The sequence below is a fragment of the Bos indicus genome, chromosome 5 (genome assembly GCF_029378745.1).
Source record: "Bos indicus isolate NIAB-ARS_2022 breed Sahiwal x Tharparkar chromosome 5, NIAB-ARS_B.indTharparkar_mat_pri_1.0, whole genome shotgun sequence".
Lineage (NCBI taxonomy): Eukaryota > Metazoa > Chordata > Mammalia > Artiodactyla > Bovidae > Bos > Bos indicus.
Window position 1 is genome coordinate 26,992,085 of NC_091764.1, and position 15,171 is coordinate 27,007,255.

General features: G+C 55.5%; 1 protein-coding gene across 1 annotated transcript; it reads left to right on the top strand.

Annotated features, from left to right (window-relative positions):
• The first annotated feature begins 1,298 nt into the window (after nt 1–1,298).
• Nucleotides 1,299–15,038, top strand: SPRYD3 (SPRY domain containing 3). Its single transcript, XM_070789042.1, has 11 exons — nt 1,299–1,426; nt 2,851–2,997; nt 3,964–4,039; nt 4,496–4,620; nt 4,924–5,059; nt 5,928–6,113; nt 11,841–11,990; nt 12,430–12,487; nt 13,080–13,199; nt 13,294–13,466; nt 13,734–15,038. The coding sequence occupies exons 1-11, from the start codon at nt 1,404–1,406 to the stop codon at nt 13,866–13,868; spliced, it is 1,329 nt and encodes a 442-aa protein (XP_070645143.1). The 5' UTR covers nt 1,299–1,403; the 3' UTR covers nt 13,869–15,038.
• Nucleotides 15,039–15,171: the final 133 nt, after the last annotated feature.

The window sequence follows — 15,171 nt, forward strand, 5'->3', positions numbered from 1 at the left end:
TACTTTTCAGGAAAGACTGAATAACTGTCCCAGATTAAGGAGCCTAAGGAAACATGACAAGTAAAGGTTAGTCAGAGATCTGGGGTTCTAATTCAGATTTCCTAATTTCCAGTCTACATCTATTTCTGACACCTCTTTCCATTATGCCAAGTGGCCACTGTTTATAAGAGAGCATGGCTTCCATTTCATTCAACATCTGTAGAGCACCTCTTTATGATAAGAATCGGATGGCTCCCACGGGTCAGAAGGACCTCACACTCCAGCAGAGAGAGATCTACACACAGAGATCACTTTAATAGTAAAAGTAAGACTGTAATAAAGTGCTCTAAATGAGGTGCAAAGAAAATGATATAAGAATACAGAGGAGGGGGGATGTCCCCTGGTGGTCCAGTAGTCAAGACCACATCCAGTGCAGAACCTGCGGGTTCATCCTGGGAAGAGGAGCTAAGATCCCACATGCCTTATGGCCAAAACACCGAAACATAGAAGCCATATTGTAACAGATTCAATAAAGACTTTAAAAAAAAAAAAAAAAGAAGAAGAAGAAATACAGAGGAGGGGAGAAAATCTTCCTACCCGGAGAAGAGAAATTTGGTAATGGAGGAAATGGGGAACATCCTCCCCAGAAGGGCAATAACCACCCTCCAGTAGGTGTGCGATAAAGGTCAGTACCATATCCATCTTCCCTCCTCATTATGGCCCCAGCGTAACTTTCCTTAAGTCACACCAATCCCTCTGCTTTTTACATTCGAAGTTTTCTCCTGGTAGGAATGCCTTGCCCAGAATGAAGGCAAGGTGACATGAAATGGAGCTCGGGGGAATATAAAGCACACGGTAATGGTATAACTCTGGAGAATACAAAACATATGGTAACAGGTACACGCGTTATGGAGACCAGTCTCAGGCTCTGCACACGCAAACAGGATTTAATAATAAGACTCATTTCATAAGGTTGTTGAGTGGATTAAAAGGACATTCCTACAGAGCTCTTAGCATCACGTCTGACACGGAACTGGCGCTGAGGGAATAGTCACAGTATTTGTGGGTACGCAGCGACCTTACCCGCCCGCCCCACACGGGGCGGGAGCCGCCCCTTGACCGGCCACTCAGCGCCCGGGGCGCCCAGTGCGGCGTCTGGGCCGCCACGTCGCCGCCTACCACCCTCTCGACACCCGGGTTTACCAGCCCCTACCCGGCGCTAGGTACCCGGTTCACCGGGCCGCGCCCGGTCCGGCCTGCGTCCTTCGATTGGCTCCTGAAGGTGCCTGTCGTCCTCGGCCGCTGCAGATTGGCCAGAGTGGGTCCAAAGGGGCGGGTCTCGGGGAGCGTAGGAAGGGCGGGGACCCGGATGTGTGTGGTGGCGGCGGCCGAAGAGCTAGTGTGCGGAGCTGAGAGGCCTATGGATGAGGAGGACGCGGCGGCCCCGGTAGGCGGGGATCGGGGGCGGGGTCCCGGAGGCCTCGGGTCGGTCTCCACCGAGCCTGAGGCGGGAGGCGGGAGGCGGGGGTCCTGGGCGGAGGCTTCGGAGTCAGGGGCGGGGCCTTGCGCTCTGGTCTCTGGGCTTCCTCTCTGGGGACCCTTCTCGGCCCAGAGCAGGGCCTGGGGAGTCTGGGCGTAGTCACACTGACGGGCCAGTGCTCCTTTCCCCCGGGTCTCCTCTGAGTGATCCGGGTGGAGGCGGGGCCCGGTGCGGCCTCCTCTCGCTGGTGCCAAGGCTATGGGATTCTAGGCAAGCAGATGCCCCTAGGTCTGGGGCGCCAGCATCAACCTGGGGTCGAGCCCTGGCCGAGTGCCGAGGAGGCCAGTCCTAGGAGGCCAGTCCTAGGGCTACCCCGCAGGTGCCTACCCTTCTGAGCCACGCAGTGGCTTGTAGCTACTGCAGAAGCTTGTAATATGCACATGGGGAGTGAATTTAGCCTAGCCAGCTTCCTAAGCCCCTACTGTGTGCAGGACACTGTCAGGCCTTGATGGAACCTTTGTCCCAGGGTTTGGGATATGGGAAGAGAAAGTAACCCCTCTTTTTGTCACTTTGGGGAAGATTCATTCATCTATGCGTTAGCACTGTTGGTGGTTTAAATACCTGGGTCATCCTACTCCTCTCCATCTTCTCTACTACCGTCTTTGTGGATGCCATCTCTCATTAGAACAGCAGCTGCAGCCTCTTGATTAATTGTTTGCCACTCTGTTTTGCTCATCTTGTGATGAGTTTAGTCTCCAGCCAACCGCCTGAATGATCTTTACAATCAGATAAGCCTTAGAAACATACCATTTCCGAGCTTAAAACCCTCCAGAGCTTTCCCATCATACTTGGAATAAAATTCAGACTCCTTAACATGGTCTGTAGAGCATTGATCTGACCCCTACCTTCCTTCCATCCTTTTCTGGTACATTTTTTCTGCCTCACATTCCCTGCACACCAGCCACCTGACCTATTTTCCTATCATGCCAGCTGCCTTGCACCTCAGGACCTGTGTTCTGGCTGTCCCCTCTGCCTGGGAAGCTCTTTCTTGGGTTTGTCACATGCCAGTCACCTTTTCATCTCATAGAGTTCAACTTGTTATTCTTTCATCATGTCACTCTGCTTATTCCTGCGCTGTCTAGGTAGAATGGAAGCGCTCTGAGAATAGGCAGCCCATCCTTGTTCACAGCTGTATCCATAGCACCTTGGACAGCAGGAGCACGTATAGGGAGCTCACTAAATGTTTGAATAAAAGGACGAGGGTGGGGATTGTTAAGGTCAATCTAGGCAACTGGCTTCAAGTCTAGAGTCTTTTCTGCATTCTAGGTAGAACTGGCCAAGGTGCTCAGGGCCCTGCTTCCTCTTCCTCAAGTCCCTTCTCCCCTTGGCAGGTTTGTTCTCATGAACAAGATGGATGACCTCAACCTGCACTACCGGTTTCTGAATTGGCGCCGGCGGATCCGGGAGATTCGAGAGGTCCGGGCTTTCCGATATCAGGAGAGGTTCAAGCATATTCTTGTAGATGGAGACACTTTGAGGTGAGTTTCAGGGAGGGCTTTCACATTTTCCTTTCTATGTCAGGTCTCAGAGATGAAAAGGGGCTTTTGCAGAAGCAGAGACCTGCATGGGGATGCAGTGGACTCTGGAGGCCTTTCTGATGGAGCAGTGTGCTTCTTCACCTTGCACCCCTCTGGGCCTGTGTCTCTGGGTCCCTCTGTCCTGGTCTGCATCGGAAGTAGTCATGTCAGAGATGGAGGCTGCTGGGGTCTCAGGAGTTGCCCAACTGTCTTGTCGAGAGGACTCCAGTGAGTCTGTGCGATGCCTGGGTCTCCTGCCTGCATCTCTTGAGTTGGGTTTGGTGAAAGAATGACCATTTCAAAGGCAGTGGACTTCCTGTTTTGGGAAGAATGGCCCGGTAGTGCATCCTGCTCACTGCCTTCCAACCCTTTGGTTTGTGTGTTTGTTTTCTGTTTCTGGCTTGAAACTCTCCCTTGACTCCGTTGGAACCGAATTCTCTCACAGAATTGTCACTGGAAGAGGGACAGAAGTAGTGCTATCTAGCCTGGAAACAAGAAAGTTGAGGAGTGGGGAGTGAATAACTCTTTCAATCTATGAAAGGCTTTGGTCCAGAGGATAGAGACTAGCCATTCTCAAACTCCACTGAGGACAGAGCCAGAGGAAAAGGGCTGAAGCTGCAGCATGAAGGATTGAGGTTAGACAGGGTGTGAGACCGCCTAATAGGCAACTCTGGGAGGCTCTCCTTCTCTTCCCCACTGGCAGTGCGTAAGCCAGGCGTGCAGTGGTCTGGTATAGGTTGACCCTTGCTGGAGGCAGCGGGTGACCTCAAGTATCTTGTTATGGTGTTTGTGCAGATGACCCCAGTGTGACCAGATGGATTCTCCTCTCAGCTGGCCCTCACAGGGTGGGGGTTGGGGACACTAAGGCACTCCCCCAAACTCCTGGGCTAGGATGCTAATGGACCTCCCTCTTCATTTCTCCTTCAGTTACCATGGAAACTCTGGTGAAGTTGGCTGCTATGTGGCTTCTCGACCCCTGACAAAGGACAGCAATTATTTTGAGGTGATCAAGGCTATGGGTGGGCAGAGCAGGGGGTGAAATGGTTTAGCTCCAGGGAGCTCTTTTACTGGATTCTTGACCTAGTTCTTTAAACTTTCCATCAGGATTATCCTGTTGGCTGGGAAAAGGGCCCAGAATATCACGATGCCTAATCTGAGAGGCACCGTAGAGTCCTGTCACCCTGTCCCTTTGGCTCTCCTGCCCTTCACCTAGGTAGAATTTGACCCATGTCTTTTCTCACACCCTAACCCAAGCCCGGCATCTACTCTGTCTCCTGTCTTTTCCCATAGCTTGGAAATTATTTTGTAAGTAATTGTGGTAAAGTGGGCCCTCATTTTCCCCCGTTCTTCCTCTGGGCATCCTTTCTCTTTGATCCCCTGTCTCCTGGCTCTTTGGGCCTCAGCCCCTTTGATGTCTGCTCCCCTCTGTGCTAACTGTGCCCTGCTCTCCTCCCTCCAGGTGTCGATTGTGGACAGTGGGGTCAGGGGCACCATTGCTGTGGGACTGGTCCCTCAGTACTATAGCTTGGATCACCAGCCTGGCTGGTTGCCTGACTCTGTGGCCTACCATGCTGATGATGGCAAGTGAGTTGCCTCTTGTGGCACCCAACCCCTTTTCTGCAGATTTGGGAATCTTAGATACAAGGGACTACCTCAGGGTGGCTTTGGCCATTCCTTCACTGGTCTTGGGGTATTTTCCTAGATTTTTCTGATCAGGTCAGGAAGGTGGCCTGTTGACTCTCCTTGGAGGCTTGCAGACTTAAAGGGGAGGGTGGAGCTCATACGAGGACGCAGGTAGATGGTGTTGCAGAGTGATGGCGAGCAGGAGTACTGGGGAGAAGTTGGGAGGCCAGGCTCAGATAGTGTGTCTTTCCGCCCTCTCTACAGGCTTTACAATGGCCGAGCCAAGGGTCGGCAGTTTGGGTCAAAGTGCAACTCTGGGGACCGGATTGGTTGTGGCATTGAGCCAGTGTCCTTTGATGTGCAGACTGCCCAGATCTTCTTCACTAAAAATGGGAAGCGGGTAAGTGGGACATCCTGAGTGGGATTTCAATGCTTGAAGCTGTCCAGGGACTTGTGTGAGTGCTATGAAAGAGTCTGCTGGCTGGGGCCAGCCCAGGGCCCCCTGGGCTCATTTCCCATCTTCTTCAGTTCAGTCTTAAATTCTCCTGGGCTCTCCTGCATGTAGAAGACCCTCCCCTCACCCAGGGGAAGCTGGGACTGTCCCCAGGTGATAGACACAGAGGGGCAAGTTTATGCAGTGGAGGAGGGGCAGAGTTTGAGGGGGTACAGAATGGGGTGATGTGGAGGAAGGTTTTGAGTAGGAAAAAAGAGGAAGAGTTTATGGCCTGGCTCCGTAAGCTGGAGGTCGTCTTGGGACGTTTGACTTGAATGCTTTTGAGGATATGTCTTTTCTGTGTTTTGTGTTCCTTGTTTCACTTCTCCTTTCCTTCCCTCTTCAAAGGCGAGTGATGGTGGAGGGCTGGGATAAGAACACATAGGAGAGACCCAGGCTGTCTTCCTTCTCCTCCCCAGCCCCACCTCCTGCCCAGGGAAATCGCTTTCTCAGTTCTCTGCTGAGGGGTTTTCCTCCCTTAGCATCTATCCTGAGCTCTCTTCCTGCTGCAGTCCACACTCAACATGTATCAAAAGTATTTGGCACGTCGAGAGACTTGCTGTTTGCCTTCTAGCTCTGTGGATTGCTTGCTCAGCCAGGAGTGCTCAGCAGCTTTTTTCCAAACTTCTCTGTACCTCTGTTTTGCTCTCCTGTCAATGTGTGTGGTGATGACTGGTTGCATCATTCTCAAAAGTCCCCTTGTGAGAATTAGATGAGCCGTGGGGAAAGTGAGCCAGGCGGCAGCTCCCTCCTTCCTTCTCTCCTGACAACTCAGGTGGGCTCCACCATCATGCCCATGTCCCCGGACGGGCTGTTTCCGGCAGTGGGCATGCACTCGCTGGGGGAGGAGGTACGGCTGCACCTCAACGCCGAGCTGGGCCGCGAGGATGACAGCGTCATGATGGTGGACAGTTACGAGGATGAGTGGGGCCGGCTGCATGACGTCCGAGTCTGTGGAACCGTAAGTAAGGGGCAGTGGGTGGAGGGCGCCGGGCGGAACTCCTGGGGCCCCAGCGGCTCTTAGGATTGCTTGGAATAGGCAGTGAAGACAGTGTCTTCTGTAGGGTTTTGGAAAGTGAGAGTTTGAGCAGCAGTGCCTGGCACCATGACACGGTCCTTGCGTCCAGGTCTGTGTTCCCTTAGCCTTGGTCTTCCTTTCCCACCTTCCCTTTTGTTTGAGAGCTCAGGCTCATCACTCAGCCTTGGGGAAAGCAGTAGCTCTCCTTTGCCTCTTTGGTTCCTTCAGTCCCCAGGGTGGCGCACACTGCTGCCCTGAACGTCTGTCTACCTTTGAGAGGCGGGGCTGATTTTGGAGAGGCTGGATGCCTGGACCTCCCTTTTGGCTTGAACCCAGCCCAGCTGGCCCAGCTTTTCATTCGCTGTGATGTGGGGTAGGTGTCATCATAAATCCTACTCGTGTTGGGAGAGGTTCTTCGAGATGCTTTTTTGAGTAAGCATCCATGTCAGTCTCTTTGGCCTTCCCACATTTTATAGGATGAGAATAGAGGCGGATGATGATTCAGTGAGAGTCCTTGACCCTCCAAAGCTGGCCTTTTCATACATCTCATCATACCTGCGTTAGTCCCCTGTCTAGATTTTAAACTTGGTTGGAAGTGTATAGACCTCAAGGGAGGGAAATTCTTCATACTTAGCCTCTGTGCCTCATGCTAGCTTGGAAGTGGATGGCTGCTGAGTCAGGGGTCTGGCCCTGACCTCTGGTGGGCTGCTCAGGCCTCCCACGTGGAATTGTCCCTCTGCTGCCCTCCCGCTCCCGGCTCAACCTTTTCCTCCACCCTCTGGCCTTCTCACCCCAAGCCAGACTGTTTTTAACTCAGCCTTTGATAGCAAAACAGAAGCAGTGGTGGGTGGGAGTAGGTTATGAGCAAGGCTCTCCACTTCTGGAGTGCAAGGTGCGTCCAACCCAGGGAAAATGGTAGGAAGCGTGCATTCCTGCAGCTTCTCACACTCTGCACCCCCTTCTGGCACTGGGATCCAGGGACTGCAATGGCCACCAGCCCGGAGACCTCAGATGCCCACTCCCTGATCTTCATCTCTCCTTTCTTTCCCCCTTCCACCATCATTCTGACAACATCTACAGAGTTGAAGTTGGGGCTGAGCCAGGGCGATGTTCCAGCTCTCATCCTTGACCTCTCCTCAAGAGTTCCTGGCACCCTTTCTCTGCCTGGACCTGTCCCCACTCTGCTCCTTGCTCCTCCCAGGCAGTCTTTTCTAATTGATGCAGAATCCTGTAGGTGTTTATAAATAGCCTTCCTTCCTCTCTGCCCTTCCCCCAGTGCCCTCAGGCCACATATTTAAGAATTTTTTTTTCTCTCTTAGATGTAAGCTATTGAGTTTAACTCTTCTCTTAAGCCCCAGCCCCAGCTGGGGACAGCTGGCAGGGTAGGCATGCCGTTCCCTGCGTACTTGGTCCTCTGGGGCTGCCTTGGACATGAGCCTCTTGAGGCACGCCTCTTTTCTAGTCTTGCCAATCACCTCATCTTTCAAGTGAGGGTAACTTACCCAGTTTCTTCCAGCCCTTTGACCCACCATCTCCACTGTTGCCTCCTGGCCTCCTCCTTCGTGTCCCTTCTGACCATCCACTGTATTTCCAATCTGGTGATCTGAGTGGTGTCAGCCTGCAAGAGCCTGGGAGAGGTCACTGGGCTGCGCCTGTGCCTCCTGTTTCTAAAGATGTCTAGTGCAGCTGCTTCTCCCCTCTGCCCTTCCTGTTTTTACGTCCCCCTCTGTACGGAGCCCTTCCCAGGGACCTTGACCTCTGCTGTGGTTGCAGCCTGTTTCTCCTGCCCTGATCATGTTCCCAGGAGAGCACCCTGTGGAACCGTAAAAGTCTGGGGCAATCTGGGGCAGGCTTTGATGCCATCCCGCCCAGGTTTCTCAGTGTGGAGACTGTGGGCATCTTAAGTGAGACAGTTTCTTAATGGGCAGGACATTTAGCATCCCTGGCTCCAAGACCCAAGATGCTGGTAGCTCCTCAAACCATGCCCCCCCGCCCCAGCTGTGTGACTGCCCACACATTCCCACGTATCCTCTTGTACTGCTGAGAAAACAGCCCCAGAGAAAATAAAGAGACTTGATCAAATGTCACAGTGAATTAGTAGCAGAACTAAGCCTAGATACTCCTTGTGCCCCCTCCCCCCACCTTTCCCACTGTCTGATACATGCTGCCTTCTACCCAGGCCCACTCTACTGCAGCCAGTCTCTCCTGCCCCGTCGCACAGGATGAGTCCAGAGTTCCTGGGCTTAAGCCCACTTTCCCAGAGATTTTCTTGTCTAGTGTCATTAGCCAGGTGAGTCTTCTTGGCCACCTTGGAAGTCTTTTACTCCTGTTTCTTTCAGTTTTGTAGTGTGTTATCCTCTCTTCTCCTTTCTCACTGGTTCTCCCCAGACAGAAGAGAGACTTAAACTCCAGACTTTTTTTTTTTAACCCTAACAATTCATTCTGAGAAGTTTCCAACATACAGAAAAGCTGAAAAAGTAGCACAGTAAATGCCCCCTGGGTCTCCACTGCCTAGATTAACAATTGTTAATATTTAGTTGTGTTTGTTTGATCTGAGGATCTATATATGGACAGACCTGGCTCTTTCCAGACGGCAGTCTTTCCCTGCTTCCTGCTGCCTTACTTTCCCCTCCTAGAGAGCGCCCCCTTCGCAGAGCTCTGGGATGCTGAAGAGTTGCTGTTGCAATGTTCGCTCCGAGATGGGGAAGGCTGCCCCTCATCCCCATCCCCGGGCCTTGTGCAGTGTGCTGAGGGCGAGGGGCAGTAGGTAGGGCTGGGGGGTTAGACTCATTCTTTGTTCCTCATTTCCGTTCATAGCTCCTCTGACAATTCCTTAGTGACAGGGCAACAGCTATCATACACAAAGTGGGGTGAATGAGGCCCCACCCTCTCAGGGGTCCTCCCCAGACCCAACCCAGGAGGAGACCTTGTTGGGGCCTGAGCTGGCCGGTGGGAAGCACGTTCCTGGTTCGTGTTTCAGCTGCTTCTAGGCCCTCGGGGCACTGAGCCCTCCCTTGCTCCTGTCAAGAGGGATTAGGGTCTCTGCTGGCAAGACGAGGGCGGGTCGCAGCAGGAGAGGAGGCAAAGAGTAGGTGCTGCCGCTATGAGGGAGGGGTGGGGTGCAGGAGGCTCTCTGCACTCTGGTCTGCAGCCTCTGCTCTGTGGGGGTGAACTGTTTGGCCTCTCGAGGCTTCTGTTGTGTGTAGAGGGAGGTGTAGGGGGTCTTGAGAGCCTTAAGGAAAGAGTTCCCCTACCCCCACCAAAGATGTTGTTAGAGGCATTGTTTGAGGAGAAAGCCTTGGGAGGGAGGCAGTTGGTCATCTGGGTGGAGTCATCTGGGGAGTATCCTAGGGAAACGGTGATGATCAGCGGCCATTCCGATGTGGGGGAGGGGGGTAAGGGCTGAGATGAAAGATCCTTTCCTTCTTTGTGATTGGCAGTTCCAGTCTGTTGTAGCTTTGGGGCGATTGTTAATGTTTAGGGAGCACTGGAACACTGGGGTATTCTAGTATAACCCCCATTTCCTGAGTTTAGGAAAGGCCGATGTGTGCATTTATCACCGGCCAGGGCTCAGACTAGGCCCTTGGCACTCACTTCACTTTGCCACCGTTTTTGGAGATGCAGGTGGTGGTTCCTCTCCTGACTGTGCAAGGAACCTAGGCTCCTGGGCCGTGAGCCGCTGTGCCTTCTGAGCTGCTCTGCAGGGTGGGGAGTAGGTTTTAGAGCCCGAATAAGTGTGTTGCGTTAGTGTTTTATCCTCCTGGCCTTGTAGCTTAAGGAAGCCTCCCTACTCTATCCATAACAAAAAGGCAGCCTGCCCTCCTCAGGGCCGAGGCAGGGGGAATGGTTGGGCGGGTTTTTCCCAAGGATCAGGATCTGGATCCGCTGTCTTTTGGCTCTGAGAATGGAGAACACTGTGTTTCCTACACTGAGGCCAGTTGGATGCCGTGGGTCAAGGGCAGCTGTGGGATCCCCCACCCAGTTCGGCAATGCAGAGGAGAGGGTGGGCTGGGGGCTGCTCAGACTGGGTGGAGTCCATGCTAGTTAATGTGCATCAGACCCCATAACCCCGCAAGCCCACCCCCAGCCTTGTGGGGAGAGAGACAATGGAGGAATTCAGGCCCAGCCGAGCCCACCCAGAGGACCAGAAGTAGAATTTAGACAGGGTGGGCCTTCACAATACCCGGTAAATCAGAAGACCACCTTCAGGGGGCCTCTTTCTAATAGAAGAATGCAGTGTGAGACAATGGAGACTTGGCCTAAGAGTGTGACATCGCGGAGCCAGGGTGCCGTGAAGTGTGTACAGTCCTGGCTGGAGGAAGGAGGGGAGAAAGATCCAGTGATCTGCCATAAACCTCCAGCTTTTCTCCTGGTGCCCCCGACCCCCGCCTGCCTGCGGTTCTCTGGGGCGGAGGGGAGGATGGACTTGCTGTGCCAGGGTTTCGGGGCTCCAGGGTGAGGGTGGGCCAGTGCCTCCCTGAAGGGGTGGTGAGGATGTGGCCTCTCCCTCTGCTGAAGACACACGGAGGCTCGGGTGCTGGTGCTGGCGAGCGTGATGCCTTTCCTGTTCAGGCAGGAGTTCTTTGTGGGGTGAGAGGCCAGTGTCCCACACAAGGTTTGCCAGGGAGAAGTGGAGGAGGTCCCCAGGGAGTGAGCTTTCTTCAGGGCCAGAGGGTGGGAGGGTAGAAGAAAGTCTTGAGGGGCAGTTTGGCTAATTAAAAAGGGATTAAGGAATCCCAGGTGATGCTGAGGGTGGGGGACAGACGGGACAGGGTTGAGTCATGGCGCCACTATTACCATGACAACTGATAAATAAATCCTCCCAGATTGGGGGTTGCCGCCCTGTCTTGCCCAGGCAGGATCACTGGGGCTGAGGAGCCCCAGGAGCCCATCAGTCAGCTCCCCTCCACACCCCTGCTCCAGCTTAAAAGAGCCGCGAGGGGCTGGGAGCAGGAATGCCTGCCTTTCTAGCCCTGCTCTGCCTGGCCCCCTCCCTCACACTGAATGCAGGAGCAGAGCTGGTCTGTCCCTGGCTCCCCGGCACCTCCCCGACAAGGCTACAAACAGCTCTTTTCAGAGCCAAGTACAACAAAGACCTTGAGAAACTGTATCAGTCCCATCCCAGGCAGAAGTGGCTTCTGAGCTGTCTCCCCTCCCTCAGACGTCTGGACTTGGCCCCTAACCTCTGCATTCTCCTCGGCCTCCCGAGGTACCCTGAGAAAGCCGTTAGGCTTCCTCTTAGCCTAGCCTTCGCTTCTCCTCTTCTCTGTGTTCAGGGCCCCTGGGTGGCCCTTTCCAGGCAGGCACGGTGACCGAGGGAGGTGATGGCCGAGAGAGCCCTGTGTGGTCCTGGCGCCCAGCCACTGGGATCTTGGGGCTGCTCTGCTGTCTCCCCACAGCAAGGAGAGAGTCCTTGTCTCAGTAGGCAGGTGGGTGCAGTCTTCAGTAGGGGCTCAGCCTGCATGCTCCTCCTGCCGCCTCCACTCCCCCGCCCCATGCCTGTTCTCCCCTGCCTGCTGGGCGCACCGAGTCCCTCCTTATGCCTCCAGCACCACTTCCCTTTCAGCTGGGCTTTCTGTGAGGGACCAGGAAACTGGTCCCCAGACAGCCTTGGAACCAGGTTTCCAGGGTGGGTGTCAGCCTGGTCCCCACCCCTGGTTCTCCCCACAGCTGCTGGAGTACTTGGGCAAGGGCAAGAGCATCGTGGACGTGGGGCTGGCCCAGGCCCGGCGCCCACTCAGCACCCGTAGCCACTACTTTGAGGTGGAGATCGTGGACCCTGGAGAGAAATGCTACATCGCCTTGGGGCTGGCCCGGAAGGTGGGCACTAATGCTGGCTTTCTGCCCGGGGGATGCTCAGCTCTGGGGCTTCTGGTCTAGAGCTGGGAGCTCCAAGGGAGGTGAAGGGGCCCGGCTGCAGAGAGGCATCTTAACCTGAGACAGAAAGGTCATGTGTGTCTGCTATGTAAGGGTACAGACCCTTAGTCACCTCGGGGCTGACAGAGGGTTGTGAGCCTACCACACACACACACACCAGGGCCTCGATGGGGGGTGAGGGCACCCCACAACTCTGGCACCCCAGCACCTTCTCACTCTGCCCCCACCCCCTGCAACCTCCAGTGCCTGAAGGTGTGAGCCTGCCGGGGTGGGAGCAGCCATCTGGGTTGTAGCTTGTTCCAGAAGGTGAGGGTTCAGATGCCACTCTCCCATCTTCTTTTCTGCGTGGTATCACAGCTTTCCTTTTTTCACATTGGCATAGGATTATCCCAAGAACAGGCACCCTGGCTGGAGCAGAGGGTCTGTGGCTTATCATGCAGGTGCGTGAGGGGCTGCCCTGGGGGAGCAGGGGCTGTGGGGGTGGGGGGTGCAGGGACACCCATTTTCCTGACCCCGCACCAGGGGCCTCTCCTCTAGCGTCTGACCTGAGAGACTCTCCCCTGCTGCCCCCTGCTGTCCCCTTCCCAAGCTGCTAGCTTTCTCCTGTTTTCCCTCCCAGCCCGACAAGCCAGGGGAGCAGAACAGGGGCGGGGAAGCTGGGCCCAAACTGGACATTCCAGGCCTCTTAGTTGGCTCCCTCTGCTCCCTTCCTGCAGATTCTGCATTTTCTTCCTTTGACTGGTTCGATTTCCTTGCGGGCTTTCTTTAGAAAGGACAAGCCTTGAGTTCCTGGTCCCACCTCTCCCTCCCCCCAGGCCCTTCTCCGCTCTCTGATCAGCTCCTGAGGGAGCTCCCCCTCAGCCCTTTGAGGGGACAGACGTGTCTCTCTTCTGGGGCCCTCATTTTCTCTCCTCCCTTCCTTGGGGCCAGAGAGGGAAGGAGGGGCACTTGGGCTTCTGGCGGGGCGGGCTCTGGGGGTGTAGGGTATCAGCCCCTCCTGCAGGTGCGTGTGGTCTCCCCTCCTCCCAACAGATGACGGGAAGATCTTTCATGGCAGTGGCGTGGGGGACCCTTTCGGGCCACGCTGTTACAAAGGGGACATAATGGGCTGTGGAATCATGTTCCCCCGGGACTATATTCTGGACAGTGAGGGTGAGTGGGGGTGTCCGTGGCCAACCTGGCTGGCTGGGCAGAGGGTGGGTTCTGCGGGCAGAACCGCAGGAGCTCAGGTGTCCTGGCCTCTTAGGTGACAGCGACGACAGCTGTGACACAGTGATCCTGTCCCCGACTGCCCGAGCTGTGCGGAATGTCCGGAATGTCATGTATCTGCACCAGGAAGGGGAGGAAGAAGAGGAAGAGGAGGAAGAGGAAGATGACGGGGAGGAGATAGAGCAAGAGCACGAGGGCAAGAAGGTGGTGGTGAGCGCGGGGGTCCGGGGCTGGGCCAGGCTGGCGCCCCTGCGGAGGAGAGGGCGGAGCCTGGGGAGGGGCGCGGGCTTGCCGAGTGGGGAGACTGGTTGAGAGGCTGGTTTCCGGCCTCTGGACGCCCTCTCGTGGTCACCTCCTGCATCGCCGTCCATCTCTCTCCTGCGGTGGCGGGAGTTGGGAAGGATGGGGTTCAGGCCTGTGTAGCCCCAGCATCAGGCAGAGCCTGCTGCCCATCCCGCTCTCCTCCTCCACCCCTAGGTTTTCTTCACTCGGAATGGCAAGATCATTGGCAAGAAGGATGCTGTTGTACCTTCTGGAGGCTTCTTCCCCACCATTGGGATGCTGAGCTGTGGGGAAAAAGTCAAAGTGGATCTGCACCCCCTGAGTGGCTAGGCCTTCTCCCCGGACCTGCCCCTCCCCTTTGTCCCCTCCCTTTGCAGAACCAGGTACCGAGTTCCTGACTCCCTGAGGATCTGCCTACCCAGCAGGCCCCAGAGGGTGTGTTGGCACTCTGCCCCTACCAGATCAGGCCCCTGCCAAGCTCCTCCATGCCCACGTTTCTGCCCCAGGGCTGCCCCAGTCATCAGTCCCTGGGCGAGAGACCCTGGTTGGACAGAAACAGGCCTGAAGGGTGGTGCTCTATGGCCAGGTCCCCTTGGTTTGGGGCATGGGCGTGCCCCCTTCCGCACTGGTGCGTGTGAGGGGAAAGGAGTGAGTGCTTCTGTCTCAGCTGCTGCTGGGCCTGAGACTTGAGAGAGTGGAGCGGGACAGCCCTCCCTGTTGACCGGTGTTCCGGGGCAGCTGTCTTCTGTTCCCTGTCCTCGTCATTGTGTGAACCAGTTGCTGCTGTCACCCCCCTGGCTGGGCTGGGGGGCTCTCTAGGGCCCTCGCTCTCCTTCACTGAATGCTGTCCCTAGAAGACTACTCGAGGGCCTCTCTTCTCTCCCCCCAGAGCCAGCTTCCTCCCTCACGACCTGCTGGGGCACCACGGTCCCCCGAGAACCCCGTCTGGCTCCCCCAGCTGTACACACGTAGATGGTGCCCGTGACATGTAGAGAGAGGGGCTGAAGGTCCCGGAATGGAGCCTTTGCTGCTGTCTCCTTCTGGGCCTCCTCAGCTCACCTGTGGCACCTTTGTCTCTAGTTCTGAGGATGCAGGTTGAGACCACAGAGCCTCTCTCTCCCACACGGTGAGGGCAGGGCCCCAGAGCCCAGTGAGAGCCCGTGCTCCCCTGCCCCACCCGCACCCTGCTTGTTGCCTGCGCCGTTGCCTGTTTTGCTTCAGTGTTTGATCTAGCACTTACACATGTCCTCCCCCACCAAGCCCTCCTGTCTCCTAGCCTCTTGACCCCGACCCCTCCCCACACAGTAGCTTCCGGGAGGGAGAGGGAGCAGGAGTTTGGGGAGAGTGGGCAGGGCTTTAGGGGAAGCAGTGAGCTGTTGTACTGCGGGGGCCTCCACTTTGGCCCTCCCTTCAGGCCCTGCACTATGATGTATGAAATGTATGTACAGACCAGAGATGTTTATACAGCCAATAAAGATGGAGTTTCCATATTTATCAGTACAGCCGGGACAGGGGAATCCTTTCCAGTACACGGGGCTGGGGACAGGGCTGGAGGAGGGAGTGGCGAAGGACACTTGCTCACGAGGCATGTGTGGACTGCTGTGGGGCCAGGGAGAGGGATTGTGTGTGTCCC